The 27077-nt window shown below is 35.7% G+C and overlaps 1 protein-coding gene across 2 annotated transcripts in view; it reads right to left on the bottom strand.

Annotated features, from left to right (window-relative positions):
- Window positions 1–414: 414 nt before the first annotated feature.
- KHDRBS3 (KH RNA binding domain containing, signal transduction associated 3) overlaps window positions 415–27077 on the bottom strand; it is an 89168-nt gene continuing 62505 nt past the window's right edge. Inside the window, exons 7-11 of one of the 2 annotated variants that reach the window (XR_008440284.1) lie at window positions 23323–23405; window positions 8036–8094; window positions 4610–4759; window positions 3177–3233; window positions 415–1160 (exon numbers count right to left, since the gene is read on the bottom strand). Coding sequence is in view for 1 of the 2 variants with exons in the window: in XM_053996582.1 (XP_053852557.1) it covers window positions 4668–4759; window positions 8036–8094; window positions 23323–23405 (234 nt within the window). In the remaining variant the exon portion in view is untranslated. Of the gene's footprint in view, window positions 1161–3176; window positions 3234–3727; window positions 4760–8035; window positions 8095–23322; window positions 23406–27077 lie in introns of those variants that run through there. The other variant, XM_053996582.1, reaches the window with a different exon arrangement.

Genomic DNA, 27077 nt, shown 5'->3' with positions numbered 1-27077 from the left:
CTCCAGATGGTGAGATTAACTGACAAAATCACCTTAAATATTCAGAGGTTACACATACAGACTTTTAAGTGGTCAGTTCACTAAGTCTATTAAAAACTGCCTTACTCAAGATAATTTGATTGGTGCCACAGTTAATAGGAAATCTTATTTTTATCCACAACTTCAAAGCTATTTTTCAGTAGTCAGTATATGGAATTAGAAGTTATGAAAACCTGTTGAAGAGGCAGCATTTTCATGTGAAACTGTCAAGTGGTATTGTTTATGTTCAAAACAGCAACAACACAGAACCAAATTATACTTTTTTTGGCAATAAATTGAGATTCAGTGAAGAAAAATACATCTGATGGAACCATAATTGATGAATGGGGCACACGTGCTCTGCAAGCAGTATTTATGAAAAAGAACAAAAGAAAATAAATTATCAGAACTTTATTTCTGTTACAAATTATCACAATCACAATTAATATAAAACAGCAAGCACTGAGGAAACATGACTGTTGGATACAAGATTTATCAAGGTGTAAAAGCCTCAACCATGACTCTACTACTAGAAAACCTGTTACTGTGTATTGGAGGAAAGATTTCTATGCATCAAACACCAAGTGAAAGAGAATAAGCAGCATAGTATAATTGACAGGGATTAAACTCCTTCTTGTTATACAAGTTTTTGAAGGAAAAGGAAGTTGGAGCATTATTTCAGCCCAAGAGCCTTGTCTGGAGCAGACTTGTTTACAATTAGCTATTAAAAAAAGCTTCAGCAGAAAACACCAATCTTCATTTTAACTTATCCATGTTGTTCATACATTAGACAAGCTATTTCCAGAAGCATTTAAGTTCTAGTCATGAAACTTCACACACTCTCTCATACTTGCTGCATAAGGCTAAAAAGAGTCACTAAAGAAAAGGAGGTCGTGTTATTGCTTTGTAACAGGAACTTAGATGGAAATTCTTTATTGAGCTCCAAATAAAACACTGTTGTACCACTATACAGTTAAGAGTTTCAATATACAATTATTTTTAAAAAGTGTATGCTGTTATACACTTTAAGGCTTTCATACAAGAAATGCTGAGCAGGATTTTCGTACTCGGTCTCGTCAGTGTCTGAGCATACGGGTAAGTACAGTGCTCTAAGCAGTCCATAATTGACATGGCAGAAGTTCCTGAAAAAGAGCAAAATACCCTTTATTTGTATATATCTTGAGACTAGAGATCTGAATTCTCTGAAGCCTGTCAGACTGTAAGTAGAGGAATCAGACAATTATGCATATAATAAATGTATGTAGATCTAGGCAAGCATTGCAGAAACTGCTATCATTGAAATTCAGTGGAAACTTTGTAAGATTCAATACAGGCAAATTATTGACATGATTAATTATGACCATTAACATTATTTTTTTTGACCAGTAACATACAATAACAGTCCAGTGTAAGAGTGCAAAACTCTACTAGAATGAAAACACACTTCTAAGTTTGTCACAATGGAAGAAAGGCTGCCTTTTACATTGGTCTAAAAAGGTCTCTACCTTTTTAAATTATTTTTCCCTCTGCTCAAAATCAAATGGGTTTAATTTAAGAGATTACTCCACATTAAAAAAAAAACCAAAAAACACAAGAGAAATGCAATAGCAGAACAATGCTAGTGCATGTTATTTGAGGAAATGCTAAGGTAAGTTTTGCACTGCAAAAATATGGTTTTGAAGAATATCCAGTACCATTTGTTTGAACTAATGTAGTTTATTGTGCACACACAGGACACGAGAATTGATACTTTTTTTTTTTTTTTTTTGAAGAGGCATGGAAACATTTTCTTAGGAGAAATAAGATGTAGAGCATTGGAAGAAGGAAGACTTCATTCACATGGTAATCATTCAATGGTGCACTTAGAGCCTCTGCTATCAGGGAGACACATTTTTCCACCCCAAAGGGAACCTAAAACAATTTAAGGTTGGGACTTCAGGGCAGAGTAGCAGAGAAGTGGCACAAATCACACATGCTGATTACACATTCATCCTCCATACTGGAGGCAATAAGAAAATATGGCATTAAATAAAAGAGAGTTGGGTAAACAATACAGAACACTGAAGCCACTTCTGATCCACTTATTTATCTACTAGCCACCCTTGTTACTAGGTATTTTAGTTTCAACCCCTGAAGTTTCATTCTGTCTATTTAAAATAATACATGATGTTTGCAGATGAACACTTCTTATGTAATTCATTATATTATGTGATTTAAGATGTGACCAGAAGGAGAGATTGTGCCAATTGTTATAAATATTTTTAAAAGATATTTATATATTCAGATTTGCCATAGCAATTCTAGTAGCTGGTATTAAATCTTTGCCATCTGAGCCCCAAAGGGGAGAAATCTTCTTCAAGCTCTCCTACTCTTCGAGTCCTTTGATTTAAGCCCTTAAAACACTCAAAACAGTTCTAAAGCCATTTTGTATGTACAAAAGGTTCCTTTAGCCTGTGACAGCAGCCTCTTAAATTTATTGTAGTACACAGAGGCAGTGCAACTTATGCAATATTTCACAGTATAAAGCTCTATTTATCTGAGGTTTGTCAACTAAAAACACTGAGATCATGAGGTTAGCAGGAAGAATTACCATTCCAAGTAGAAAAAGATCTGTTTTATTTAAAATATACACCATCTGAGCATAAATACAGTTAAATTATTTCTTACTTTATATATTGAATTGATCGGGAACCAGCTATTCTTCAGCTAATGTTTCTTAATGGATTTGTTCTCCTTCAATTAATACCAGAAATCAGTCTGCTACTTGTGCAGAAATTCCTGCTTTGAAAATCAGTTTACAAAAAGTATTTTTCATATTTTAGACATGTTTGTTGACCAGATTAGAGTTTTAAATTCCTATTTGAAAACTACAAGCATCAAATTACATTTGGTTTCTTCAGCTTCCCCTGTCCAATCAAAGACTTAATGGTTTGAGCTGCTGCCAAAGCTATGCACACCCTTCAATAAACTGCCAGGGGAGTGTCCACACACTGTGACAGCTTAAGGTCCTGATTAATGAAAGTTTAAAACTATTACTTTTCCTACCAGAATTGAACTCAGACAGCAACACCTAACTTAAAGCTTTGTGCAGAATTTAGAACCTGATCAAAAGTTCCATTATCTATCTAGTAATTTTACAGATGAGTAAAGATACCTACCAAAGCATCAGAAGGTAAGGGTTTTTGTTCTCTTGGCTGTCCAAGGAGGTGAGTTTCCTGACAAGAGAGGAAAAAAAAAAGATGTTTTTACTAAATTCCAAAGAACTTCAAATAAAAACTAAAGAAAACAACATAAATAAAACTGTAATTAATAGAAACAATGCTTAAAAAAAACTTTAGATAACATTTGCAATGTTTAAGTTACTAGAATTTATGGAAAAATAATATATTACAAACTATTGGTTATGAGGTTTTACAGTTGTTTAATAGGGAATAGTTTGTCCAAATTTAACTAGCTAAGCTAAGGCTTTTTAGACTAATACAAATTAAACGTTTTAAAATGAGAATTTAGGTGTCCTCATAAGTCTTTCCTACATTCTAAAATGAAACTTTCTAAGTTGTAGCCTCCCTGTTTTTATTGGTTATATTAAGATAACTTAAGTGAGATTAAAATCTTATTTGATTTATTTACCTTTGCAAATGAAGACCGTTTTAAGGGTTACACATCCTCTGCCTCTGACGAAAGCGACCTCAATTAGTCAAGTCAGAAAGTCTTTAAAAGCTTTGTGTTTATTGCTTCCAGCACGGAGCGAGGTGGTCATTAACGTACCAAAATTCTCATAAAAATTCCAAAGTTGCACTAGTGAAAAAATGCTCAACAAGGTGAAAACTAGTCACATCTTTTTCCAGAAAATTCATTAGCTATTTTAAACCATTTTTAAACAAAAGTATTTTGATTTAATGTGGCACTCAAGCAGATCCATACCATTTGGATATTTTAAACAGCATTTATATCTACTGTGAGTATATAGAGAGATACATTTAGGTTTAAACCATTTTGTTTTAAAAGAAGTTGCACCATGTTTAATATGAGCCTTTTATGCTGATCACTGTTAAACATTTCTCCCTGTTTACTACTATTTATGAAGTTTTATTATAAGATAAAGCATAAAATTAATCTCACACACACTGATTTTCTTTCAAAAGTTTATTTAGTATCAAGCAAGGGTAAAACTTTGCTTAACACTACAGAACATTTCAAGACTTGAGTTACAAAATACCACATTATTCGCATTTGTAGTTGGCTTCCCTTTTTACGCATGTTTGCAAAGAGAAAATCTAGCAAATGGCTCAAAATAAAAGCTAAAAACTAAATTGTTGAAAACCTTTAAAATAAAAGGTTACACTTATGTTAAAAAGAATGGACTAATGTATTTAGTAAACCTAGTTTTTGTTTAACACTAGTTAATCAAAGGTTATTTTTTTGATCACCTATTTTTTCAAACACAGTTTGGAAATAACAAAGTTCCTTGTTTTACATATCTTTCTGTCCAGGTTGTTCTTTCAACAAAATGTTTTAAGTTCAGTCCATCCATTCAGATTTTTTATGCACTTTGAGTTAATAAAAAGGGATTGTTCATAGAAAAAATTACTTTGAACAGTATACAGGACTGGTGGAGATTGGATATTTCACAACATCAGACAGTACAATCAGTATCTGGCATATGGCTGGTCTCTGTAGACTCCTTTTGTTGTCCTTGCAGAAGGTGTCTTGTGCCGTGAGTTGGTCCACTCTTCTTGCCCTACAAGGAAAGAAAATACAGTCAGAGCCCTTCCAACATTCTCAGATGCTGAATGTAATTTTTCTTATCTGTGAATCAAACAGCCACATTCTGTTTACAGAAATCAAGGTGTACAAGTCTAACACTTGAAACAAGAAATCTGGGTACAGCACATCCATCTGAGCTATCCCACAGTGATTTCTCAGCACACAGGAGCAGGGAATGTGACAGGCTAATGGCAAAAATATTTACGGCTGTGGAAATTCAGCTGGACCTGCTTGTTGCAAATGCACAGAAATGTCAGCTCCTGTAGCAGACACACCAATAATTGCAATGGGATGAAATGAATTGAAGGTATGAATTATGTATAAGGAAATAAGCTGTCCTCAGAAATAAGTTTCTCTGCATCAGTGCCAATTTAGGCCTAATTCAAACACGCAAACCAAGCCTCAAGTATCACTACAAACACTTGTGGTTTTTAACGTGCTAGGGCCAATATTCCAGTTCTCTGAAGGTAAACTACATCTCCTCTGAAATGCAAGAAATAGGAGGGCAGATTAAAAAAAAAAAACCTATTAAATGGACAAGTAACATTGGTTGTTTGAATTTTGGCTAAAACATAAGTTTGTAAAAAAAAAACTTGTGCTGCATTTAGTGTTTCATGATCCTACCACCTTTTAATGGCAATAAATATTTTTAAAAAGTATCAAAAATTATCTTAAATGAGAGTCAGGCCCACTATGCCAGGCAGTTGCAAAAGGGAAAACACAGAATTAAATGCAGAGTATAAGGAAAAATACTTGGCTACACTTTAATGATGTAAACAAATCAGAGTACGATGTTACATCTGCAAGAACAAAAATAAAAAAGTAGCACTAAAGAAAATCCCCAAAAGAAAACACACATTAAAACAGTGTATGTTTCCATACTTATTTTTGTTGAAATGCCCTGCCCTAAACAGACAGGTGCTTCAGTGAACCCAATGCAATCCAGAAACTGAAGGTGGAATCCAAATGTATGGCAGAATAAATGTAGACATCACTTTGTCTTAAAAAAAAAACAACTCAAAGAATCCCTGCAATTTGAATGCTGAGGTAACTTGCTCTGACATGAGATATCTGAAATTAGATGACAAGGATCCCATATGTCAAGGGTTCAGTTTCACAATCCCTTCACAGAAGCCTCATCCTAACTACTGTTTAATAATGTAGGTGGTAGGTGGCTGCCTGCAGAGTCCAGGCTATAAATCATACCCAGGTGGTCAGGACATTTGCCTAGGAGGTAAAAGGAACAAGTTCAAATTTGGCATAAGGCTGAAAGAATTAAACTTTCACCTCAGGCGATTTCCAGGGGCATCTGGTAACAATCTCTTGTGCTTCTTCATCACACAGAAAGCAAGATTTACATTAAAAAGAAAAAGACTGAGCCTAATAGTACGGGCAGCTGACTGAGAGGTAGGAATTCGAAATATCCTAGCTTTTAAGCACTGTTGCAAGAACTGATGAAATGAAAAGAGAAGTCTTGGTTACAGTTTAAGGGGAATACTTGCTCTTTTTTCAAGCAGTTGATCCAATCAGCAGGGTTATCTTACTGTTTCTCAGTTTTCATTTTGGTGCTGTTCAGGGCTTCAAATCCTAAAAACACTGGTATTTTTCCTACATCCTCTGGATTGTCACGTCAGTTTCTCAAAGGAAAAGCTGAGATACCACCTGGGAATCTGAATTTCCTCCCAGCAGCATGAGACAACTACCTGCTCACTAGGCAGTGTTCCTTTCTGTGAGGCATCTAATGTTCTTTACATATAGTGATATGGTTATTAATCTCTAATTCTGATTTTAAGGGATATACTTAAGAAATAAAGTGTACAGCTATTTATATGTGCAAAAACTACAGTGGCTGCAACCCATAATCATTCTTCAAGGTTTTATAGTCTTTCCCTCAACTTGAATAAATACATCACTTAATATTCTGAGTGGCTGTGCTTTGATAAATAGGAAACCAATTTTAAATGCAAAAGCAATGAAAAATCCATATTTTCAACCTTAAATATTGCAATCAATATCTCTCCCCATCAGTCTATCTACATTAAGCCGTTTCATACATTTTTCCCCCATCAATTTTGCATTACTGAAATAGTCTTAGAAATATCAGGTTTATAATGGCAAACAGTTTATTTTAATGCTGAAATAAAGATTTAAGCTATATATCTATCAACACCAACTGAAAGTGCTGGGGGACAGAGGAATTTCACATGACCTCTTCTTTTGATGAACTGTCTTTCTCCTTAAGCAAAATAATTAGTTTAAGCAGATACGTTGGGCAAACTACTGCATTGGGTGCATTTATCACAACTTAGTTTAAGTAATTTTAGTTTCAAGCAGGAAGCACTTCCACATGAAGCTGAAGAAATAGACCTCCGAAAATTTCAAGTAGAGCTCTAAAGTCACTGAAGTATTCATTACTCAGAATCACATCTTTTACACAGGTTACTAACAACCCTCCAATGTTTGAGATTTGAGAGATCTGGATTGTATTTCGATTTCTAGCCAGAGACTTAACATTTATCCCCTAATCAAAGGTGCCTTTTAAAATGCTTTATGCTTCCAACCCATAACAGATTTCTTTAATTAAACCTGTCACTACCACATTTGTATATTAAAAAAAAGGGATCTTTACAACTGGCATATGTTTTTTTGCTTCATTACGCATTGTTTTGTCTCTATACAGAGTAACCCACTGACCTCATGTCTATTAGCTACCTGAAGTACTTCCCTAACCTTTACATAATGACTCCCTGCTTGATTTCCCAGGACTGATGCATGAAAATGAATTAAAACAAAAGGACCATACAAGGCTATACCACACTCAATTAGGCCCTAATTCAGCTGGGAGCTTCAGCAGATTTCAACCTTGTACCAAGTCTCAATGCAAGCTGTGCCACACCAGAAGCATTTGCTTTTGGCAGCCAAAATTTCCTGGAAAAAGGTCCTCCACCCCCATTTTCTTCCTAAATCTCATTGAATGTGACATGGAAAGGCAGTATGCGTCATGATTTAAGTTTTATTTTCTCTGCATCTTTGGTTTTAGTTTCCCATGACTGCTTTAGCTAACAGACCACAGAGGGCATTTTTCTCAATAATAAGCACATGAGGAGCTCTGTGACATCTCAGGAATCCCTGAAGTAGCCATTACCTGCTGCAGGACTAAGCCTTGCCTCACAGAAATTATCCCTTCATTATGTTTTTCTTTTTTCCAAGAGTCTGTTGCTGCAGTGATTGAGCTGATAAAGCCACTCACCGTAGGAGTCGTAGGTGTCTTCACTCAGTCCGTGGCCATAGTCGTAGTAATCTGCTCCACTGCAGGGCAGGAGGGGTGTGGAGAGAGCAAGAAAGAAAACATGAGAAGAAATAATTACACATTATGCCTCTGAAAAGAGAGCTTGAAGGATATAGCACATGCCCTAAGAAAGGTAAGTATCCATGTGGCAGTGACAGCTGAGGTCCTGCTTGTTCATTGATTAGAAACTGTATTTAATTTCATTCAGGATTTTTTTTTCATCACTTGCTACTCATCCACATTGTAAATGTGGATGTGTGAATTTTACATTTAAAATTATACTTGGGAAAGTTAAAGATCTTACAAGTGTTAATGAAAAAAATGAAGATGTAGGTACTGAGCCAATTACTTTGTCTTATAAATTCCTTTTCATTACCTACTGCTACCTAGTATTTAGGTTTTATATCTTCAAAGTCACTGATAAGAATGCAATAAAGGGTAAGCTATCTGGTGATTGGAGGGTTATACAGCTGCTGTGTGTGTACAAATTCCAGTGTTTTCAAAACAAGACAGCAGAACACAAATATAAAGGCTATCATTTTAACAGGAAGAAATGACAATAGGAACTATGTTTAAAGATGAAATCTGTAGTTGTTAGGATTCAAAAGTGTGGATGAATACCATAATCATGGCTTAAAACAGTCCTCCCTTTCATAAAGGCTTTTCTATTTGTATTAAGACCCCTGAATGGAAACTGAAGAAGAGCCCTTATTTCACATCATTCCATTATGCTCTTGTATTTCATGCAAGTCTAGCTACGTGTAGTCTTCTACACAGTTTGTAGGATATGAAAAAAAAGTGCCTAAATAGTTCTTTTCCTTTTCTTTCTAACCACAGCCAGACTCAGGGCTGACAATATTTGGAAAATACTCTATGAAATGATGCTACCAGATCAGTAGACTCTTAAACTTTTTATTTCCCTTAATGGATTTATTCTGCAAGGAAAAATCTTTTCACAGAATCACCTCCTGAGTGAGAAGGAAATCACTAAAATATGATCACTAGCAAGTAATTACTGATATTGACAAAATGTTCCTAACATTAGATTGATTGCTAACAAAATAAACACCAGAGTGAAAAGAAACAATTTATAGCCTTAACATGAATTAGCAGGTGAAGTATTTATATAAAACAAACAACACATCACAATTACTTCTGAACTGACAAAAGTCTTTGTTGTGCTTGAGTTTGTTTGTGTTTATTTTTGGTTGGTTTTTTTGGTTGTTTTTGTTTGTTTGTTTTTTGTTGTTTTTGTTTGTTTGTTGTTTTTGTTTGTTTGGTTTTTTGTTTGTTTGGTTTTTTTTTTTTTGTTTTTTTTTTACTTTAAATGAAACATTTTAAACTCCTCAAGGCCAAGAAATATTTTTTATTGCTGGTATAATGCTTCCTAAACAAAAAATTTAACCAACTGCACTTTGAAGACCCATAAAGAATTATCCCTACAAAGCCTTTTCTCTGTGGTTTCTCAGGTGTTGAGGACCCCAGAATAAGGGTAAAGTTTGAATAAGAAGTATTTTTTTCCCTGCAGCGGCCAGTAATAAAAGTCTTTATTCTGACAATGAACTGAAAACTGACATTCACTATCCTTCCACACAGAGCTTATTTATTTTAAGACTGTGATCGAGTTTAGAAGTCTAAAGCAGCTGAGCTCCATCCCTGTATCTGTCAATCCTGTCAGAATAACTTTGTGGAGTCTCATTTCATAGATCTAATACATCTATTAAACAAAAAAATGAGTCACTTTACAGCACACAAAGTGCAAAACAAATAAACATCAGAAAGGAAGGAACCTTTCACTTATACTGAAAGTATATATACAACTCATCTTTATTAACAGACAAACCCTTCAAAATTAATAATATGTCTGAAAAGCACAAGGTACAATGGGAAGGAAACTTGCCCAGTGCAACTCAGTACTCCCTGCTCCACTTCATTCATGTTCTATGAATAATGCCAACATTCTCCAGTCAACTTTGTGTTAAGCAAACCCAAAGCTTCAGATGAGAAAACCTCAAGAGCCAAAGAAAAGGGTACCTACAGATGGTTGTAAGGAGGTCTGGGTGAAAAAAAAAAAAAAAAAAAAAAAAAAAAAAAAAAAGACAATTTTTTCATTTGTTAAGGAGTCTGAATACGCCATGGTGTTCACAGCTAAGACTGATGCTAATGGGTTTTTTGTGTTCTTTTAGAAATACAGAAAATTCTAGTACCGTGTATGAACTTACAGCTTATAGAATTGTATTTTGTTTCAAAGCAACTGCCTGCAAAAAGCAAACTTATTCAAAGCACCCTAAAGCAATACTAAACTTCTAAATTGTACATTTTAACTCATTAACTGAGATAACTGAAATTGTTGAGGTCATTTCTGCTGCAAAGACTTCAGTAGCTACGTTAAATAATTCTTCCTGTGGACAGAAGATACACATTTTTACTTTAAAATAATCCTTTACATTTAGACACTTTTAATATATATTCTCTGACATCTTAGCAGTCTGACTGAAGAATATTAAGCTTTTTACTTCCCTTAATGGATTTATTCTGCAAGGAAAGGCCTTTTCACAGAATCACAGAAAGGCTTGGGTTGGAAGGGACCATAAACATCACCTAATTCTATGGGCAGGGACACCTCCCACTAACCAGGTAGGTCAGGCTGCTCTTCTTCCTTTCATTTTGTCTCATAGAAAGGTAAAAAAAAAAAAAAAAAAAAAAAAAATCCACAAACTCAGTTAATTTTCTTCTTTATCTCATGTGACTCCCTATTTCCAAAAAAAGAAAAGGAGAAAGCATGACATGGATTCTTCCCTTTTGAACCCAACAAGACTAGACATGGACTATGCTTGGAGTTCTTTTGTTTTCCTATGTGAATTGTCTTCATGAAACCACCTTCTTTATTTTCCTTATTTTCTATGCATCTAGTTTTTTAGAAAAATAACTGGATTACATGCTATATCCAGCATCTTCCTAACCATCAAGTAAATGGTACAAGTGCAATTAACTCTGGAGTATCAGCTGTGTGTATACACAGACCTTTTGCTTATATCCCCTCTTTTTAACTTCTTTTGTATTCCCATTCCAGCATAATAGCTTTGGGCTGACAAGAGAGAAGACAGAGATGGCAAAGAAAAATTGCTTTGATTTTCCATGTCAGCATAAAAACTTGAAACCACTTAATGCTATGGAAGGATTAGACAACAACAATAAATTTAAGTACATTGTTTCTAATTGCTGAGGGCTGGGCAGTAATCCTACAATATTCAGAGGAACTGTGAAATGAGGCTTAAATAGTGTAAGTAAGGCCAGGGGAAGAGCCTGTTTTCTGAGTTAAGAGGAAAAGCTTCAGACAAAAAGGAGAAAGCTCAGATTCTAGCACAGCAGTGCTGATGAAGCAGAAATGCTTCTCTATGGCTTTATTTAGTAAACTAGAGGACTGGGAAGCTTCCTGCCATTGCTCTGGAATCACTATGAGAAGTATCTTAAAATACTTTAATTTAGAGGTATTCAACATAAGCCTTCAAAGGCCCTAGGAAAAATGACCTTGATTTCTCAGGCTTTTCTATTAAGCTGATTTGTTTCTGAAAATATCTTGATGAACCATAATAGAACAAATGTTTACAAAAAACAAATAGAAATGACTGCTCTAGACATGATGGTGAAGCCTTCAGGAACTTTACCTTTTTTACTTTTTTAACTATTAGGTTATTCTTCCTAGAGACATTGGGATATTCTCCTAGGACAGATATCAACAGTAGTTTAAACCCAACTCTCATGGGTCCCTCAGTACAAGACAGACATTGAGGCATCAGAGTTGTGTCCAGAGAAGGACAGCAGAGCTGGGAAAGGTCTGGAAAGTCAGTCCTGTGAGGAGCAGCTGAGGGAGATGGGTGTGTTTAGCTATAAGCCTGGAGAAAAGGAGGCTCAAGGGAGACCTTATTGCTCCTGAAAGGAGATTGTTTCCTGGGGGGGGTCGGTCTCTTCTCCCAGGCAACTAGAGACAGGATGAGAGGAAATGGCCTCAAGATGTGCCAGAGAGATTCAGGTTGGACAGCAGTTAGAATTTCTTCACTGAAAGGGTGGTCAAGCATTGCAATGAACTGCTGAGGGAGGTGGTAGAGCCACCATCCATGGAAGTGTTCAGAAATGTCTGGATGTGGCACTGAGTGCTGTGGTTTAGTTGACATGGTGGTGTTTAGTCAAAGACTGGACTCGTCTTGGGAGGTCTTTTCCAACCTTAATGATCCTGTGATTCCATATCAAAAGAGGTCACTTGGCTATTTTTGGGACAAGCCTAAAACAGGCAGATCAGACACATAGTTCAAGTGTACTTCCAAAAATACACAAAAGTAGTAAAAATATATTGCACTTAATTCATGTGACTGCCACAGCTCTTTACATTTGATATAGGCATCTTTTAGAACAGGCACTATGACATTTCTGTGTTTGAAACAGAAGCAGTGGGGCAGGGAGGCTGCTTGCTAAGGGAAGATTAAAAGGTCTCTGACTGAAAGCTCCTAGTTTACTGGAAAAACCCAGACTTAAGCATTGACAAGCCCGGTATAAGCACCGAGTGATCTGAAACTGCCTTTGGCTTCTGATGAAAAACAGCCTTGGCCAACAGTTCAGCTTCCAGTAATGCTTATTAGGGAAAAGCCCAAAATTTCAGTTTTTTCACATGAGTATCAGAAGTAATTTTGATCCCTTTAGGCAGAAACCAGGGCAATTTCAGAAAGTGACAATACCCTTGCAAACACCAAGGTTTCCTTTTGTGCCAAGGGAAGCTCCAAGCACCACCCTTTGTGCTTCCACCCAGAGTTGCACAGAACAACAAAACAGAAAAAGCAAATGAGGATCTCTCTAGCAACAGTTCTTATATGATAGACCCTGACTGATATGATCACATCTGAAGAGAACTCTTCCATAAGGATAAGCCTCTTTCCATCATTCCTGTCAGATCTTCATGCTCAGCTACTTCTGACAGCAAAAAGCATCTGTCAACAGCAAACAGGAGAATGTCCAAGACAACAATCACTGCAGTGAAGCTTCTCATAACTCTGTAATGTCTTGAACATTGAGCAGCTGTTCTCAAATGCTTCTGTGGATCACTAGAACACCCTATTCTGGAACCCAGCTTACAGCAGGACAGCAGAAATCCAAAATATCAAGAGGAGACCCACATCTTTTCTTACATCCTGTAGATAAATTTTTAGTTAATCCCCAGTTCTGCTGCTTCTTAGTAGAGATTTCTTTACTACATACTTTTATCCCTGCAGCTCAGTTTATGTCTGTCAAACAGGTAATGACCTCAGAAAACAACTGAGACCCCTATGTGAATGCTTTATAAAATACAGAAAAATGACACAATCTTCCTTGAATTATAGCCTATTGTACTCTCAAATGGATCATACAAACAGCAGATCTGTTACCTGTAATCCTAAAAGGTGACCAGAGTGCCCTCTCAATGACCCCTTAGCTATCACTATTTAGGAATTACTTTTTGTCAGAAATGAGAAATTTCACTTCTGAATAGTGAAACATCCTCAGAGGCATCTGCATTCTGGTACTACCTACGAGGCACAGACCTATCTAGGTTATTTCTAGCAGAACTCTACAGAGTTGCCTAGGGCAGCTTTACCATCTGAAATGTCCAGTTATTGCTGTCTCAACAAGATTAATCTTTCCCTGCTACATTCTCATGTGCCACCTCTCAAGAGAGGAATGGAAAATGGGAATTAAAAGAGGTGACTGAAGTGTGTGGTACAAATAAGCAGCAGCTATAGCTTTACCTTGAAACTATGAAGAGAACAAAGCAACAAAACATCCCTCAACATGAGAAATGCTTACCATATTAATTGTCAAAAATCCACTACATTAAATAAGAAAGTACCAGCAGAAAGACTAAAACTCAGGTTGCATAAATTCAGCATTTTGGTTTGGCTGGTAAATTAGAACCCAGCACCTCATCTGTCTGCTTTGCAAAGTGGGTTGTGAACTGCTACAGTAGGAAGCTAAACTTGAACTCTAACTATCCAGGTATGTACCACTCATATTTCAGCTGCTAAATGGAAAAAAAAGACATGACACAACATTAACACCAGAAAAAGATGTTTTCTTCCCTCTCTCTCCAAACAGACAAGATTATTCTGGGCAGTGGAAGCAGCAAAGAACAATGAAGATCTGAGAGATAGCAGTTAAAAAAAACCTTAGACTATTCACTGCAATCCTGGAAAGATCTGGGGTATTACTCCAGCTAATTCTAATTACTCCAGCCAAGTTCAGTGCATGTTGTTGTCAGACATCCAAAATGATGTCACTTGTCAACAGACTGGAGTACAAGACAACACCGCCTTTAACACACTGTCCTCAAAAAGTGCACAGGTGATTTGTCACCACTCCATCAGCACAAATACTGCTCCAGAAGATACACATCATACCTTCTTATACTTCTAATTTACTGATGGAACAGTACAACTTTCAACACTTTTCTAAAAAATTGGGGCCTTACAAGTTGGAACTGAAGAACATTTGAGAGAAAAGGTATCATTCCATCCTGGTTTTATATAATACAAAAATAATGAAAGTGCCTTCAAGGAATACATTTGGTAAAAGAAATCAGGTTTAATTGTTTTCAGGGCTGCATAATCATATCCTTTACCATACTCAAGATCTTTCCAATACTTCCCTAATATCCTTTGCACCTTGCCTCTCCAAGTACAGCAAGGCAGGACTCTTCCTCCTAAGGACAATTCAATCCATTTAAGTGCAAAGAGTAATTTCCTGGCCTTGTGTGAGCTCCACTGCTTTGATCCATACTCATGTTTCAGGTGCTTTACATACAGCACTCATGATACAATTACACCTAGATAAATGTGGTTATGATGGTTAGTAATACATTATTTTTCACCATCTATACCTGACTTATATCAAAATTGTGCTTAAAAGCACAATTTACTGCCCTCAATACTTCTACTGAAATAAAATACAAGGACAAACAATTAAGACCATTATAAAGCTTTCCTGCAAGCATCTCCCATTTTTAAGTTTCCCAATTAAGTAGGCCATTTCCTTATCAACAGAAAGAAGGAAGATTTTTCTTCCCTTGAAAAGCAAACTGAATACAACAGGTACTCAGAAAACTGCAACTTTCAATTACTGCTAGTAAGCAGCCAAAGTATGTTGACTGTCAACCAGCAAAACAGTGTCAAATCTTCATCTACAAAAACATGTTCTGTGATAAAAATATGTTCTGAGCTGATGCAGCCAGATTTCTCATTCAGCTAATAGGCACTGGCTTCCAAGTGTGAGTTTCCAGTGAAGTTCCTTCTTCAACCCACACCAGGGAAAAAAGAAAGTCTTCCCTATATAGAGCTATATGTCATTCTCTAGTCTACAAATGTAAATTTAAGATGTCCTTTCTGTAGTCTGGAGAGAATATGTAGTCTCTTTTCTTTATCTTTGTATCTCTTAATCAAACTGCTGGAAAGTTAATTACAATGTGAGATGTTTGAGAAGTCTTTTCTAAATGAATAACTTTAATTTGTAAGATTGATTATCTGTGTTCTGTCTCCAAAGCCCATATATCCAGCACATTTCTACAGCATCCTGCTGATGCCTGGCAACTGGGTATTCTCCCTTTCTCTTTGTCACCTCCATCCTCCAAGCTTAAAGAACCTTATTTTTAAAACAAACTGTAATTAATTTGAAGCCTTCCTTTAATTAACTTTTTTTTTAAACTATGACTGATTCTACTAGTTACACTAACAGGTAGAACACAGAACTTCAAGTTTAAAAAAATATTCCTTGTAAATGATTTTTTTTCCTATTTTGGACTTGGAAGATCCACTTTGACCTTTCCCTTCCTCATGTTTTAACTTCTGTAATCAGTCAAGGAAAAAAATTCAAAATCCTACCAACTACTAATCCTGTTTAATTGTATTGTGGAATTCAACCACCAAGTTTAAGATGCTGTAAAATCACCGAAGCAAAATTAAACCAAGTATGCAAAATTAATATAATTTTATGAAATAATGACTTTTCTTGATTCCTCAATACTTGTAATTTGATGTTACTGCTTTTTTTTACTACTGTAACACCTGCAAATTGGTTTTTCTAGTAGTTTTCTAAATTTATTTTCAAATGCATTTTTACTTGTTTCCTAAATAAGGAGGCACAGACACATTTAAGAGCAAAATCAGGAAGAAAACCAAATGAATTTTATTATAATTAGTACAGATGAAGAGTAATCCTAACATTTATTAAACAGTGAAGTCATCTACCAAAATCACCACGAGAATTCAAAAAACCTTTTCCAGTTTTATGACTGCACCATGAGATATGCTTGTGCTTCTTCCATGACTACAGCTGAATCATCTTAGTCATATTCCTTTTTACTGACATTTCAGATCAGATTTCTGTAAGTCAATTAAAAAATTAAAATACACAATTCACAACTAAAACTATCTACGCTACTGAGGCACTTCTGAATACTTTACCTTGTCACATCTTAACATGTAATTAAAAGAAAAACATCTGACTAAACCTGAAAAATTAGATTTGAAAAACTGCTGTAATAAGCTCTTTCAATAATATAAGTGCAAAAATTAAGCAGGAAACCACATCCCAGGATTTTCATTCAAAAGCTACATTAGCTTATTTATGCTAATGCTTTAAGGCTTTATTTTGCAGAATTATAACCTCTAGTACACTCTGGTACGTACTAGATGTTCATAAACAACAGCAACACAAAATGCCAACCCTTTGCACAATCCCCAGAAATCAAACTCCTGCAGACTGATTTGATTTATAAGTCAAAGCATGAAATATAAACAGCTACAAGCATTAAAATGGAGAGAATTACATCTTGGAAACTACAGTAACAGACACTCATTTGCATATAATGCATATTTATACATCCTGGAAATGCATGATTGCTGACAAACTCAACAATGTAAATTTAAAACACTGAGCATCACAAACAAACTGTTAGCAATTAACTTTCAAATACCAATAGCAACATCTCCATAAGCCAATTTCAAATCCATATGCTCAGCTCTTTACGAAAATCCTCCCATTAAACAGGAATGTCATCATCTTTTGTGTGACTACTAAGCATAGTTTCAAAAAACACCTGAATATTTGAGCTCCTAGTGGGAAATGAGGAGGGTATTTCCAAGAGCTACATACCAGGAATCAGCTTCTCTTGTAACTAAAGTGCCTTTTTAATAATATAAAAAGCAGTACTTAGAGATTTGAAGGATTTTAGCAAATCAATTTAGTTGTATTCTTCAAGCATCAGTTGAACAATGGCCACTGCTGGATTTCAAGGTGTTTTTCTAAGTCCTTTTCAACCCAACATCCAGGTTCTCCATTGTTAGGTAACTACCATAAGCTACCAAACACAGAATTCCTCAAACCGTTCACATCACAGGGTTTTTCAGCATAGTCTTCCCTATTATAAAGACATTTTTTGTCTTGAATCAGTCACTTTTGAAATAAATGGTAAATAAGGTAATGATAAAGGAGGCTCAGGGGGAACCTTATCACTCCCTACAACTACCTGAAAGGAGGCTGTGGAAAGGTCTTCTGCCATGTGAGAAACACTGGATATTGGGAAAAATTCCTTCACTGAAAGAGTGGTCAGGCACTGAAACAGGCTGCCCAAGAAACAGTGAAAATCTTAAAAGAAATGTTGCTGTGGCACCTGGGACATGGTTCAGTGCTGAACATGGTGGTGGCAGGGTTAACAATTTTATTTATTCTTGGAGGTCCTTTCCAACCTGAAACACCATGTTTTTAACATACCTAGGACTTACCATAGGGGAAATTATGTTTTTATACCCTGAAATAAAAGATCTAACAAAGTTGCAGTGTGTAACTCTTACTTCCCAACACATCAACAATAACCACAGAATGATTTAGTGGCACTGAATAAACTTAGGTATACTAAAAAGAATTTGCCAGTTCCCTCAGCTCAGATTAGGTTAACTGTGTGGCTCCAAGGCTCACAAGCAGCTTGCAGGGATTTGAATTTATCACATTTTGGTATGATTGGAAGTGATAGTAATTATTGTTAGATATGCACAAAGAGCAGTTGAGAAACACTATTTAAGCCAATGGCAAAATGGTTGTTGCCAAGAGAAATCTATAGCACTATTAGGTAAATGTGGAAACCCCAGAAGAATGCAGAAAACTGTAAACAAATCAAGCAATTTCTCCAAGTCTGAATTTTCCCCCTTTTATGTGTGTGTTTAGATTAAATTCTGCAACAGAGTGAAGGTGAGATCACCTTGACTGAAGATTTAGAATACTTTCTAAATTATGAATTATAATTAAACACAAAATGACATTACTACATAAATGACTCATTCTTGTCCCTCACCAGACCCTGGCATACAGCTACACAGAGTGTCTTATAGTTTAGGCTTCTGATCTCTGTTGTAGGCTGAAAATAAATCTAGAAAGACCTTTTCTTGTTTTCCTAGGAAAAGTATCCCATTTTAAATGCTAGCAGACAAGCCTAATGAAGTTCTTTGACACTTCTGAGTGCATGAAGCAGACAGATGGGGTTTGTCCACATTCTTTTTTGCACTACAGTAACTGTATTAGCCATCCTCTCTCGATGGTAAACCTAAAAGCACACAGTAAACCCTCTAATGCTACTGGAGAAGTAAGAAACCCAGCCCCCCTTTTTCAGCAACCTTGCCACATAATCTGGATTTCAGCACCAAACCTCGTTCCCTGGCATGTTAACTCTCTGCAGCATCTGTCACCGCTATGAATGGTTGATCATAAGTACCTCTGTAGTCATCTCAATGCCATTAAGCAGATGGCAGCGCTAAATCCAAATGATGTAGTACATCTCCCTGGTGGACTTTGTTTCCATACACCACCATTATTCTGAAATTCCTCAGTGATAAATCTTATGTATTCTAGAGAACATTAAACAGTGAGCTGACAGAGACAATTGATTTATTAGCATCCATCTCCCTTTGCCTCGCATTTCCTCATTGTCCTCACAAACACTTGTGCAGATCATGTATGGAGTCACTAAGGGACCAAAAGCACTTTGGCTCAATTTGAAGCCTATTTTGGAGATCTAAAATAACTAGATTTTTTTCATGCTGAAAATATTTAAACTACAGTTTTAAATGAAGATTCAACTAAATCCTCTTGATTCCTCCATAACACTGTGAAGTGAATTTTCATAATAAAATTGGTCTACCATTAACACCAGGCTATTAAAGCACCCACTACTTTCTGCAATAAATCCAAGTAAATAATTACAATTCTAGACAGGCTTGGGAAGTCCTTTAAGAGTGAGCTAAGTTGTATAAGGATGCATACATGCTGGTGACAAGCCTACATGTGTCTGACATAGGCAAATATCAATACCAGGAGTCACGAGTTTGGCTTTCACAACTGTAATTCACATTTTACCCTAAGATCCTGACAAGGCTTTTGGCACACAACTGCACATGTGAAATTAATAAATATGTACATAGGAGAAATTTTATGAAGGAATTCCTGACTACATAACATGCCCTTGACTGCATATCATGTAACCCTAAAGACTCATTGCATATTGGGGCATGAAGTGATAGGAGAAGAGGATATGGCTTTAAACTAAAAGAGGAGAGATTTAGATTAGATATTATAAAGAAATTCTTTACTGTGAGAGTGGTGAGGCATTGGCAGAGGCTCTCTGGAGAATGTGTGAATACTCCATCCCTAAAAGTGTTCAAGACCAGGTTGGATGGAGCTTGGAGCACCTTGGTCTACTGGAAGTTGTTCCTGCCCATGGCAGGGGGTTGGAACTAAAAGATCTTTGAGGTCCTTTCCTACCTAAACTATTCTATGATTCTATGAAGCATTTGCTACCCTCTGATTTTCAAAAATGGCATTTTAAAAAAAAAAATTTAGATTGTTTTGTTTTTTTTATAACAAGACTAAACAATCCAGTTGATTAAACATCCCAGTTTATACTGAAAAAATTATCTAACAATCCCTCTGCAAAAAACTATACATGTAATTTAATCTTCTAAAAATCAATTAGATATCTAGTAAAGCACAATACAGCTTCAAGGGATATTTAAAGTCTTTTCAACCATAAAAAATAATTCTGTTAAAGGATATCCTGAAGCGCTGTTTGGGGCTTTGTTCCATGAACAAGGAACAGTGGATAACAAAATGTTCTAAATGAAAGCAATATTTTTTTAATAGGATTACAGGGCATTAAGATAGATGAGAACTCAGAAAATTCCCATGTTTCTCTCTCTTGTTAGTGCTGTGTCAGGTTTTAACTCAAACTTCAGATTGCCAAGCACAAGGAGGGATTCACACAATGTCAAATAAAATACCATTAAACTTCTAGCCACTCATGATTTGGTGTCAGCAAGCAGAACATAGAATGGAATAATTTATTTGCAGAACAAACAAAGTCTCAACTACCTTAATGCACACAAAAATACAGTTTCCTATTCTTCATATCTAAACACGTTACTCATCCTAATCCAACTCAGATTTGGCCATTTATTGTCCTGATTAAAAGAGCAATAAAGGAGAGTCACACTGTGTGGTGCTGAAAACTGAATCTGGAGAATGCACTCCTGTGCACCTCCAGTAAAAGATTTGCTGTCATGCAACCACTTAGAGATCTCCAAAACACCTAAAGAGATTTTAGTTTCTATTGCAAGTTCCTATCTTTAACAGAGGAATCACTAAATAAGCCAAATATTTAAAACAAAAATGAAAATTTTAGCTGTTTCTGCCATATCACATACCATCATTGTACACTTTTGAGCATTAAGCCCTGTTCCTACACTCAAACTTAGTCACGTACTAAAAACTACTGCACATAATTTAATGAGACAACTCATTTTCAGTTTACTAGCTACTGCTCAGACTTCCTCTTTAATACACAGTATCACTAATATTGCAGTATTTCTACAGGAATCAGTAGCAGAAGACATACTAGAAATACTATTACTTCAAGATTACTATTTTAGAAAAGGAAAGAGTAAGTTATTTCCACATGCTGGTCACCAAATGATACATTTAAAACACATCACTGCTCTCCATGTGCAAATGCAGTTTCTTTCTCGCAGTTTTATGAGGGCAAAAATTAAGAATAAATAAGGCTAAACTATGAAAACAATGCACTTTGCCCTAATTTCCTTCATAGCAAGCATTGTAATGCTCCTGAATATGATAAGTATCTCACTGTGGTTACAGAATGACATTTTGCAATATGGGCTACTACTTGATATTCAGACTAAAGACAGGAATGCTGGTCTAGGTAGGTCAGATGGCTGTTTATAGTTATTACTTTTTGCCTGCCAATACCATCCTAAAAATCTTTCTGCCAAGCCAGAAAATATGCCAGAAAATGAGTGCTGATATCCTGTGAGAAACATGCAAGTGAATAATTTGTTTTCTTTTTCTACAGAGTACTTAAGAAAATTAGGGGGAAAAGTAAAATAATCATTAAGAAGGTAACAAATTCATTAAAATTTAACAATATATGTATTGTGAAACTGCAAGTAAAATACAAAGTAAAGCAATCATTTTATGAAATATCTCCTCCTAGACAGCTAAGCATGTGCAAATGTATCTAAGAATATTATACATATTCTTATGTATTAATCCTTTACAAGAGCTATTTCATTCCTGGGGAGATTTGCTTTTTTCCTAATTTTAGTTCAAAGGAAGAAAATCTCAGTGAAAACCTTCTCAATGTGGGGAAAAAAAAATCAAATCTAAATAATGTTTAATTTTGGCTCAGGCAAATGACTTTGTAATGAAGTCCAAATGTTTGTGTGCAATAAACCCATTTACCAACACCACAAGCAAGAAGGCAGAACAGAATTGCCAACATAAAAGTTGAGGACTTCTTTGACAATTGTCTTTTGGGGAAAAAAAAAAATCCATTACCAGCAACTGTTCTCGAAATGTTACATTCTATAGAGTCTCATATTTTGAAGGTTCTACACTGCAGATTTCTTAAGTTATATTTTTATCAAGCTTAGAGGCTGTAGGAGCCAAGTATCAGACACAAAGGTAATTTCATTATTTTAGTTCTCAACAATAATGACACTTGAACTTTCCACTATGCTTTTTCACACTGACTAAGTTTGTTGAGCACAGAAAAATATTCATTTACACAACAAAATGAAGCTGGGTGTGACAACACTACAGCAGAGCAGGTGCCAGGTGTAAACAGCTTTGTTCTCAACTTTGCTGTGAACAGTTCTGTACTATTTCAGATAAAGCTGCATTGTAGATCTTACATATTTAGCAGAAGGTAGAACAAATCTGCTTCAAATACACTATTAATTCATCACAAGAGATTTATCAACAGAAACCTCAGTAACCCTACCTCAGAGACAAGTAGTAACTTGCCATAAAATTTTGAGACATTGTCAAAGAACATCTACTATTGAGCAAATTATGAATGCTTGATCCAAGAGAAAAAGAATGAAAATAAAATACAACTCAGTAAAAGGTGGACAGAAGTTCTGTTTCCAGAAGTGGAGATGATCATCCAAGCTGCTACATTTGTAATGGGATTTTTGCCATGAAGTTCAAACCACATAAAAGAAGCAGTTTGTACTTCACAGCATGTTTCCAATTGCTGGGTCATATTGTTATTCATGGAGTTGCTAAATAGTGACTCCTTTAGGAAAGCAAAATTAAAAAAAAAAAAATCAAAAGTGCTTAAAAATACTGCTGAAAATTAAGTTGGAGAAGGAAAACAAATGCCAAGAGATTCAAATTTGTCACAAGGAGTTCCACAGAGGAGAAAACAAACTGACAGGTGTATTTTTCTTACAGTAAAATACAGGTTAAATATTTGAATATAACTTTGTAAAAGTAGTAAGAAAATTCAATCAGTTGTGTTTCAGAAAATTTAATACATTCTATAAAGTTGTCTTTTTTCTCCTCTCCCTTCCTTACCCACTCCTCCCTCCCACAACGAATCTGAGCTAAATTTCCCTGAATTTCTTGAACTTTTGAAAACTTTGATTTAGTTTTAGTGATGGCAAATCCTATTACAAGTTCTCAGTTCTGTTTCTTTTCAGCCTCTCAGAAACTTAACTTTTATACTTATGTGATATTAAAGACAAGTAACCTGCAGGTTATTTCTAAAATCCTCTCATAAAATTTTTGCTGTCTAAGATGAAATTGAAAAACTCTAAGTAAAATTAACTGGCCAACAACAGAATTTTTCAATTGCAGTTACAGTTGATTTGGAGGCTTACCTTTGTGCTTGAGTGCTATAGCTGTTATCATAGGAATCATAGCTTTGTTCATCATAAGCAGCTCCATAGCCATCATCATACTCCTGAAATGACACAAAAGATGCAATATTAACTTCAAGCACACTCCACCAACAGAGCAGTAGCCCAGTTCTACGTGTGAAAGACAACACTCTCCTGAAATGTAGGTATGTGCACCATGAAGTGGCAAAATCTTGAGATTACTTCTACCTATACATCTTAGGCCATAATTTCTTTGAAGGTATTTTAAGCTATTGGCAATGTGCTTTGGAAAGATTTTTTTTTCATTAACACTGGCTTGTGCAGATGACAGTACCAGCATTTAATGTCTCCATGTTCTTGAGTTTGAGTGAGCTACTGATCTTCAAGAAAGCTCTGAGAAGCATCTCAGGAATCAGAACATCTGAATAAATATTGTACTTAGGTAGCTGAAATATTTCTGGACAATAAATTCAATTCTATGTAACTCTGGATAGGAAAGAACTTCCCTAGAGATAAGGCTAGCAAGAATGATAGTTTTACTACTCTGAATGACCTCTGAGTAGTACTCTTCAACTTGTAGGAGTTTAGCACTAACAAGAAGCTGTAAGTAAGACTTCTGACTTCTCTCCACATTATTCACACTATTTAAGTATACATTGTAACACTTCTCAAAACAGTGTTGTATTTGAACACCAATTTCAAGAAACTACTAACCTCAGCCATATAGAAGTCTAGGATAAAAACAAGTGACAGTGATTATGTGTTTTCACAGAGAAGGATGAGCTATACAAATCTGAAGAACTGGCAACAATTTAATGTTTTGTCCAATAATACACCTAAGTGAGCTAAACACGGGAAAAGTAGAAATGGCATATCTACTGCACTGATTCCTAAGATATCGTAATATCTAAATCCTGTCTAAATATGCCAAAGATCTCAATGGATATTTAGGAGTATGTTGCTAGATGAGAATCACCTAACGAGAAGATACTTTAAAGGCTGGGGGATCAACCTTCATATATATGTGTGTGTGTATACACATATATATATATATATATATTAAAAAATGGTGTTTTCTGAATAAGTGTACATCCAGTCCTAGCAATTAAAGGATAAAGTCTCATGAAAGAACCAATATTTTCACAAATGGAATTTCTAATAATCTTTCAAGGGTGACAGAAAACAAAACCAACCATCAGTATCAATCAATTTAGATAGGAACAACAAATGATGGATTGTCCAACTCCAGTAGAAAACATCTCCAATGATGGGAATCTGACAGCTTGCTATAGCAGAAGGCAGTGACATCCTCAAAACAACTGACAGAAAACCTAATTTCCTATGAGTTTTTAGCAAGTTTTCCAGTCATTTGAAATTGCTTCTATGGAAAACAGGCAACCTGCCTATCAATAGGGCTTCACCACTGCTAGATCAGTGCACATGAATGTTTCCCAGCAGTGATTAGGAGAAGGGTGTCTATGAACATTTGCCAGCACAGTTGAGTGAGTTTATTCATTGGTTTGGAAGAAGAAACTAGGATTCTTTCAACTGTCAGTTGCATGGAGATCCATGAATAAATAGTCACTCATAAAAGGAAATGCATTTTCTCTTTCAGTAATTCACTGTCCAGAAACTAAAAATTAAAACGGACTCTTATGATTTTCTTGCCCATCAGATAAGGGTTTTGTTGATAAGCCACAGACTAAACCCCAACCCCACTGCCTCCTGGCAGTTATTCCAAACAGGCATTTTATTACTTATTGATGCAATACACAGGCATCTGTTAACAATGCAGACCCTGAGCAACAGCAGAAGCTGCCTGAGCCAATTTCTTTGCTCTGTTCCAGAATATTTACATGACATTTGGTCTCCTCTCATAGACTCTCCCAGCTGTGAACTAGCTATCACTAAGAGTGGCTTCCAAGCTTCAAACTGGGCACATCCAGCAGTGGCAACAAATGAAAGCAGAGGACTGAAACTAACCTTTTAATGTGTTAGGAAAGCTTTGCCCCTAAGGAGTCATTAGAGACCTCTTGAGCAATCAGTCCTCTCATTCAAATTTATGTTAACTGTTTCACTGAAAAAATAGGTAATGAAAGAAAGATGGTAAGAGACTGAAGTTATGGTGTTCCTATGACTTCTTGAAAACATAGGAACAAATAAATTTGAAAAAAGATCCTTCATAAGATGTTCAGCAGAACAAAAGGAAAATTTGGGGGAGGTCCATTCTGTATCAGACTGAACTACTTATTTTATTAGCACTTATCTTCCAGAGAATTTTTGCCCAGGATTCATCACTGTTCACCACTCCATGTGTTACTATGTCGACAACTGCTGAAATTAAGCCCTGTGTTACGATATTGTTGATGGTGGTTCTTAGAAGCCTTGTATGGAAAGATATCTGGTTTATGGTTTGTATGTGGGACTCCTGTCAGAATTAAAACTGTCAACCTGGGCTTCTGAGATTACTATAATCTACTTAAATAGATCAATTATCTGTTATTGATGTATTTCAGAGAATCACTGAATGGTTTGGATTGGAAGGGACCTTAATGATCATCTTGTTCCATCCCCTGTCATGGACAGGGACACCTTCCATGTGTCCAGACTAGACCAGGTTGCTCAGAGTCCTACCCAACCTGGCCTTGAACACTTCCAGGGATAGGACAGCCACAACTTCCCTGGGCAGTCTGTGCCAGAGCGTCACCACCCACACAGGAAATTTCCCCTAATATTTACAGTTATAAACCTCAAAGTTTACACTAAAAGCAAGATAAATATGTGCAGCATGCTCCAAAAATAAAAAGGGTTTGCTCTCAATAGCTTGTTCTGTTAAGAAATAAGAGATTCAAATTCCAAAATATGTGTTTGCTCTGCACAATTCCTTTGAAGTAGCAATTAGGCAGGAGCAGCTGAAGTATGTATCAGAGCTTTCCTTGAACTAGGTCTGACAGTATTTGCTCTTAGTCATGCAGTATTTGAAAACTTTCTCTTTCAGGAGGTTACAAATAAGGACAACCAAGACAGAATTTTTTACATTTTAAATTAAATTCATGCTACTTGAGTATTTTCTTTCTGAATCAGACCTCTAATGGCTTCAGTGAATGTTTTCTTCAACTTTATTTAGTATTTAGGTGAAACATCCAGGGCCATCTGGCATATTTCAGTGCTATAAAATACCATGCTAACTTAAATGAAAATAACTATCATTTTTACACATGTATAATGAAAATGGACAGAACTGAACTCACACACACAGAAAGTCTGTAGTTAAGTACACCTTTGTACTAAGTACATTCTACTAAGCCCAAGCATTGCTATACAGATTTCTTTCTAGTAATAACAAAAGAATTATACTTTCATAAGAACCTTCTGATTACATTTTTCCTGCTGATTTTTTGGGCATCTTTCAGGTACTTATAAAAGCATTCACTTTCATATCTAAAGCCATTATTCTTCACATGGATTACAGTGTCTGTATCCCTTCAATCTACTAAATGTAATACAATGGACTTCCCTCTCTATTCATACTACATATGTCTATGAATAGCTTTTCCTAAATGTACTCAGATGTCAGAAAGTTTACTGGTGAACCCATATTTCATATCCCACTTCAAAACCCAAAAGCCCACACCAGATCATGTCTTCATGCCGTGAACAGAAGCCTTTTCTTTGTTATTCATTATTCTACTTTTCAGGATAACCTAGAAAACTTAACTCTTATCAGATTAGTCTGATCAAAAGGCAACAAGTGT

Source organism: Vidua macroura, chromosome 1 (genome assembly GCF_024509145.1).
Source record: "Vidua macroura isolate BioBank_ID:100142 chromosome 1, ASM2450914v1, whole genome shotgun sequence".
Lineage (NCBI taxonomy): Eukaryota > Metazoa > Chordata > Aves > Passeriformes > Viduidae > Vidua > Vidua macroura.
Note: the sequence above shows the minus strand (reverse complement) of the source record. Positions and strands in the feature narration are given on the sequence as shown.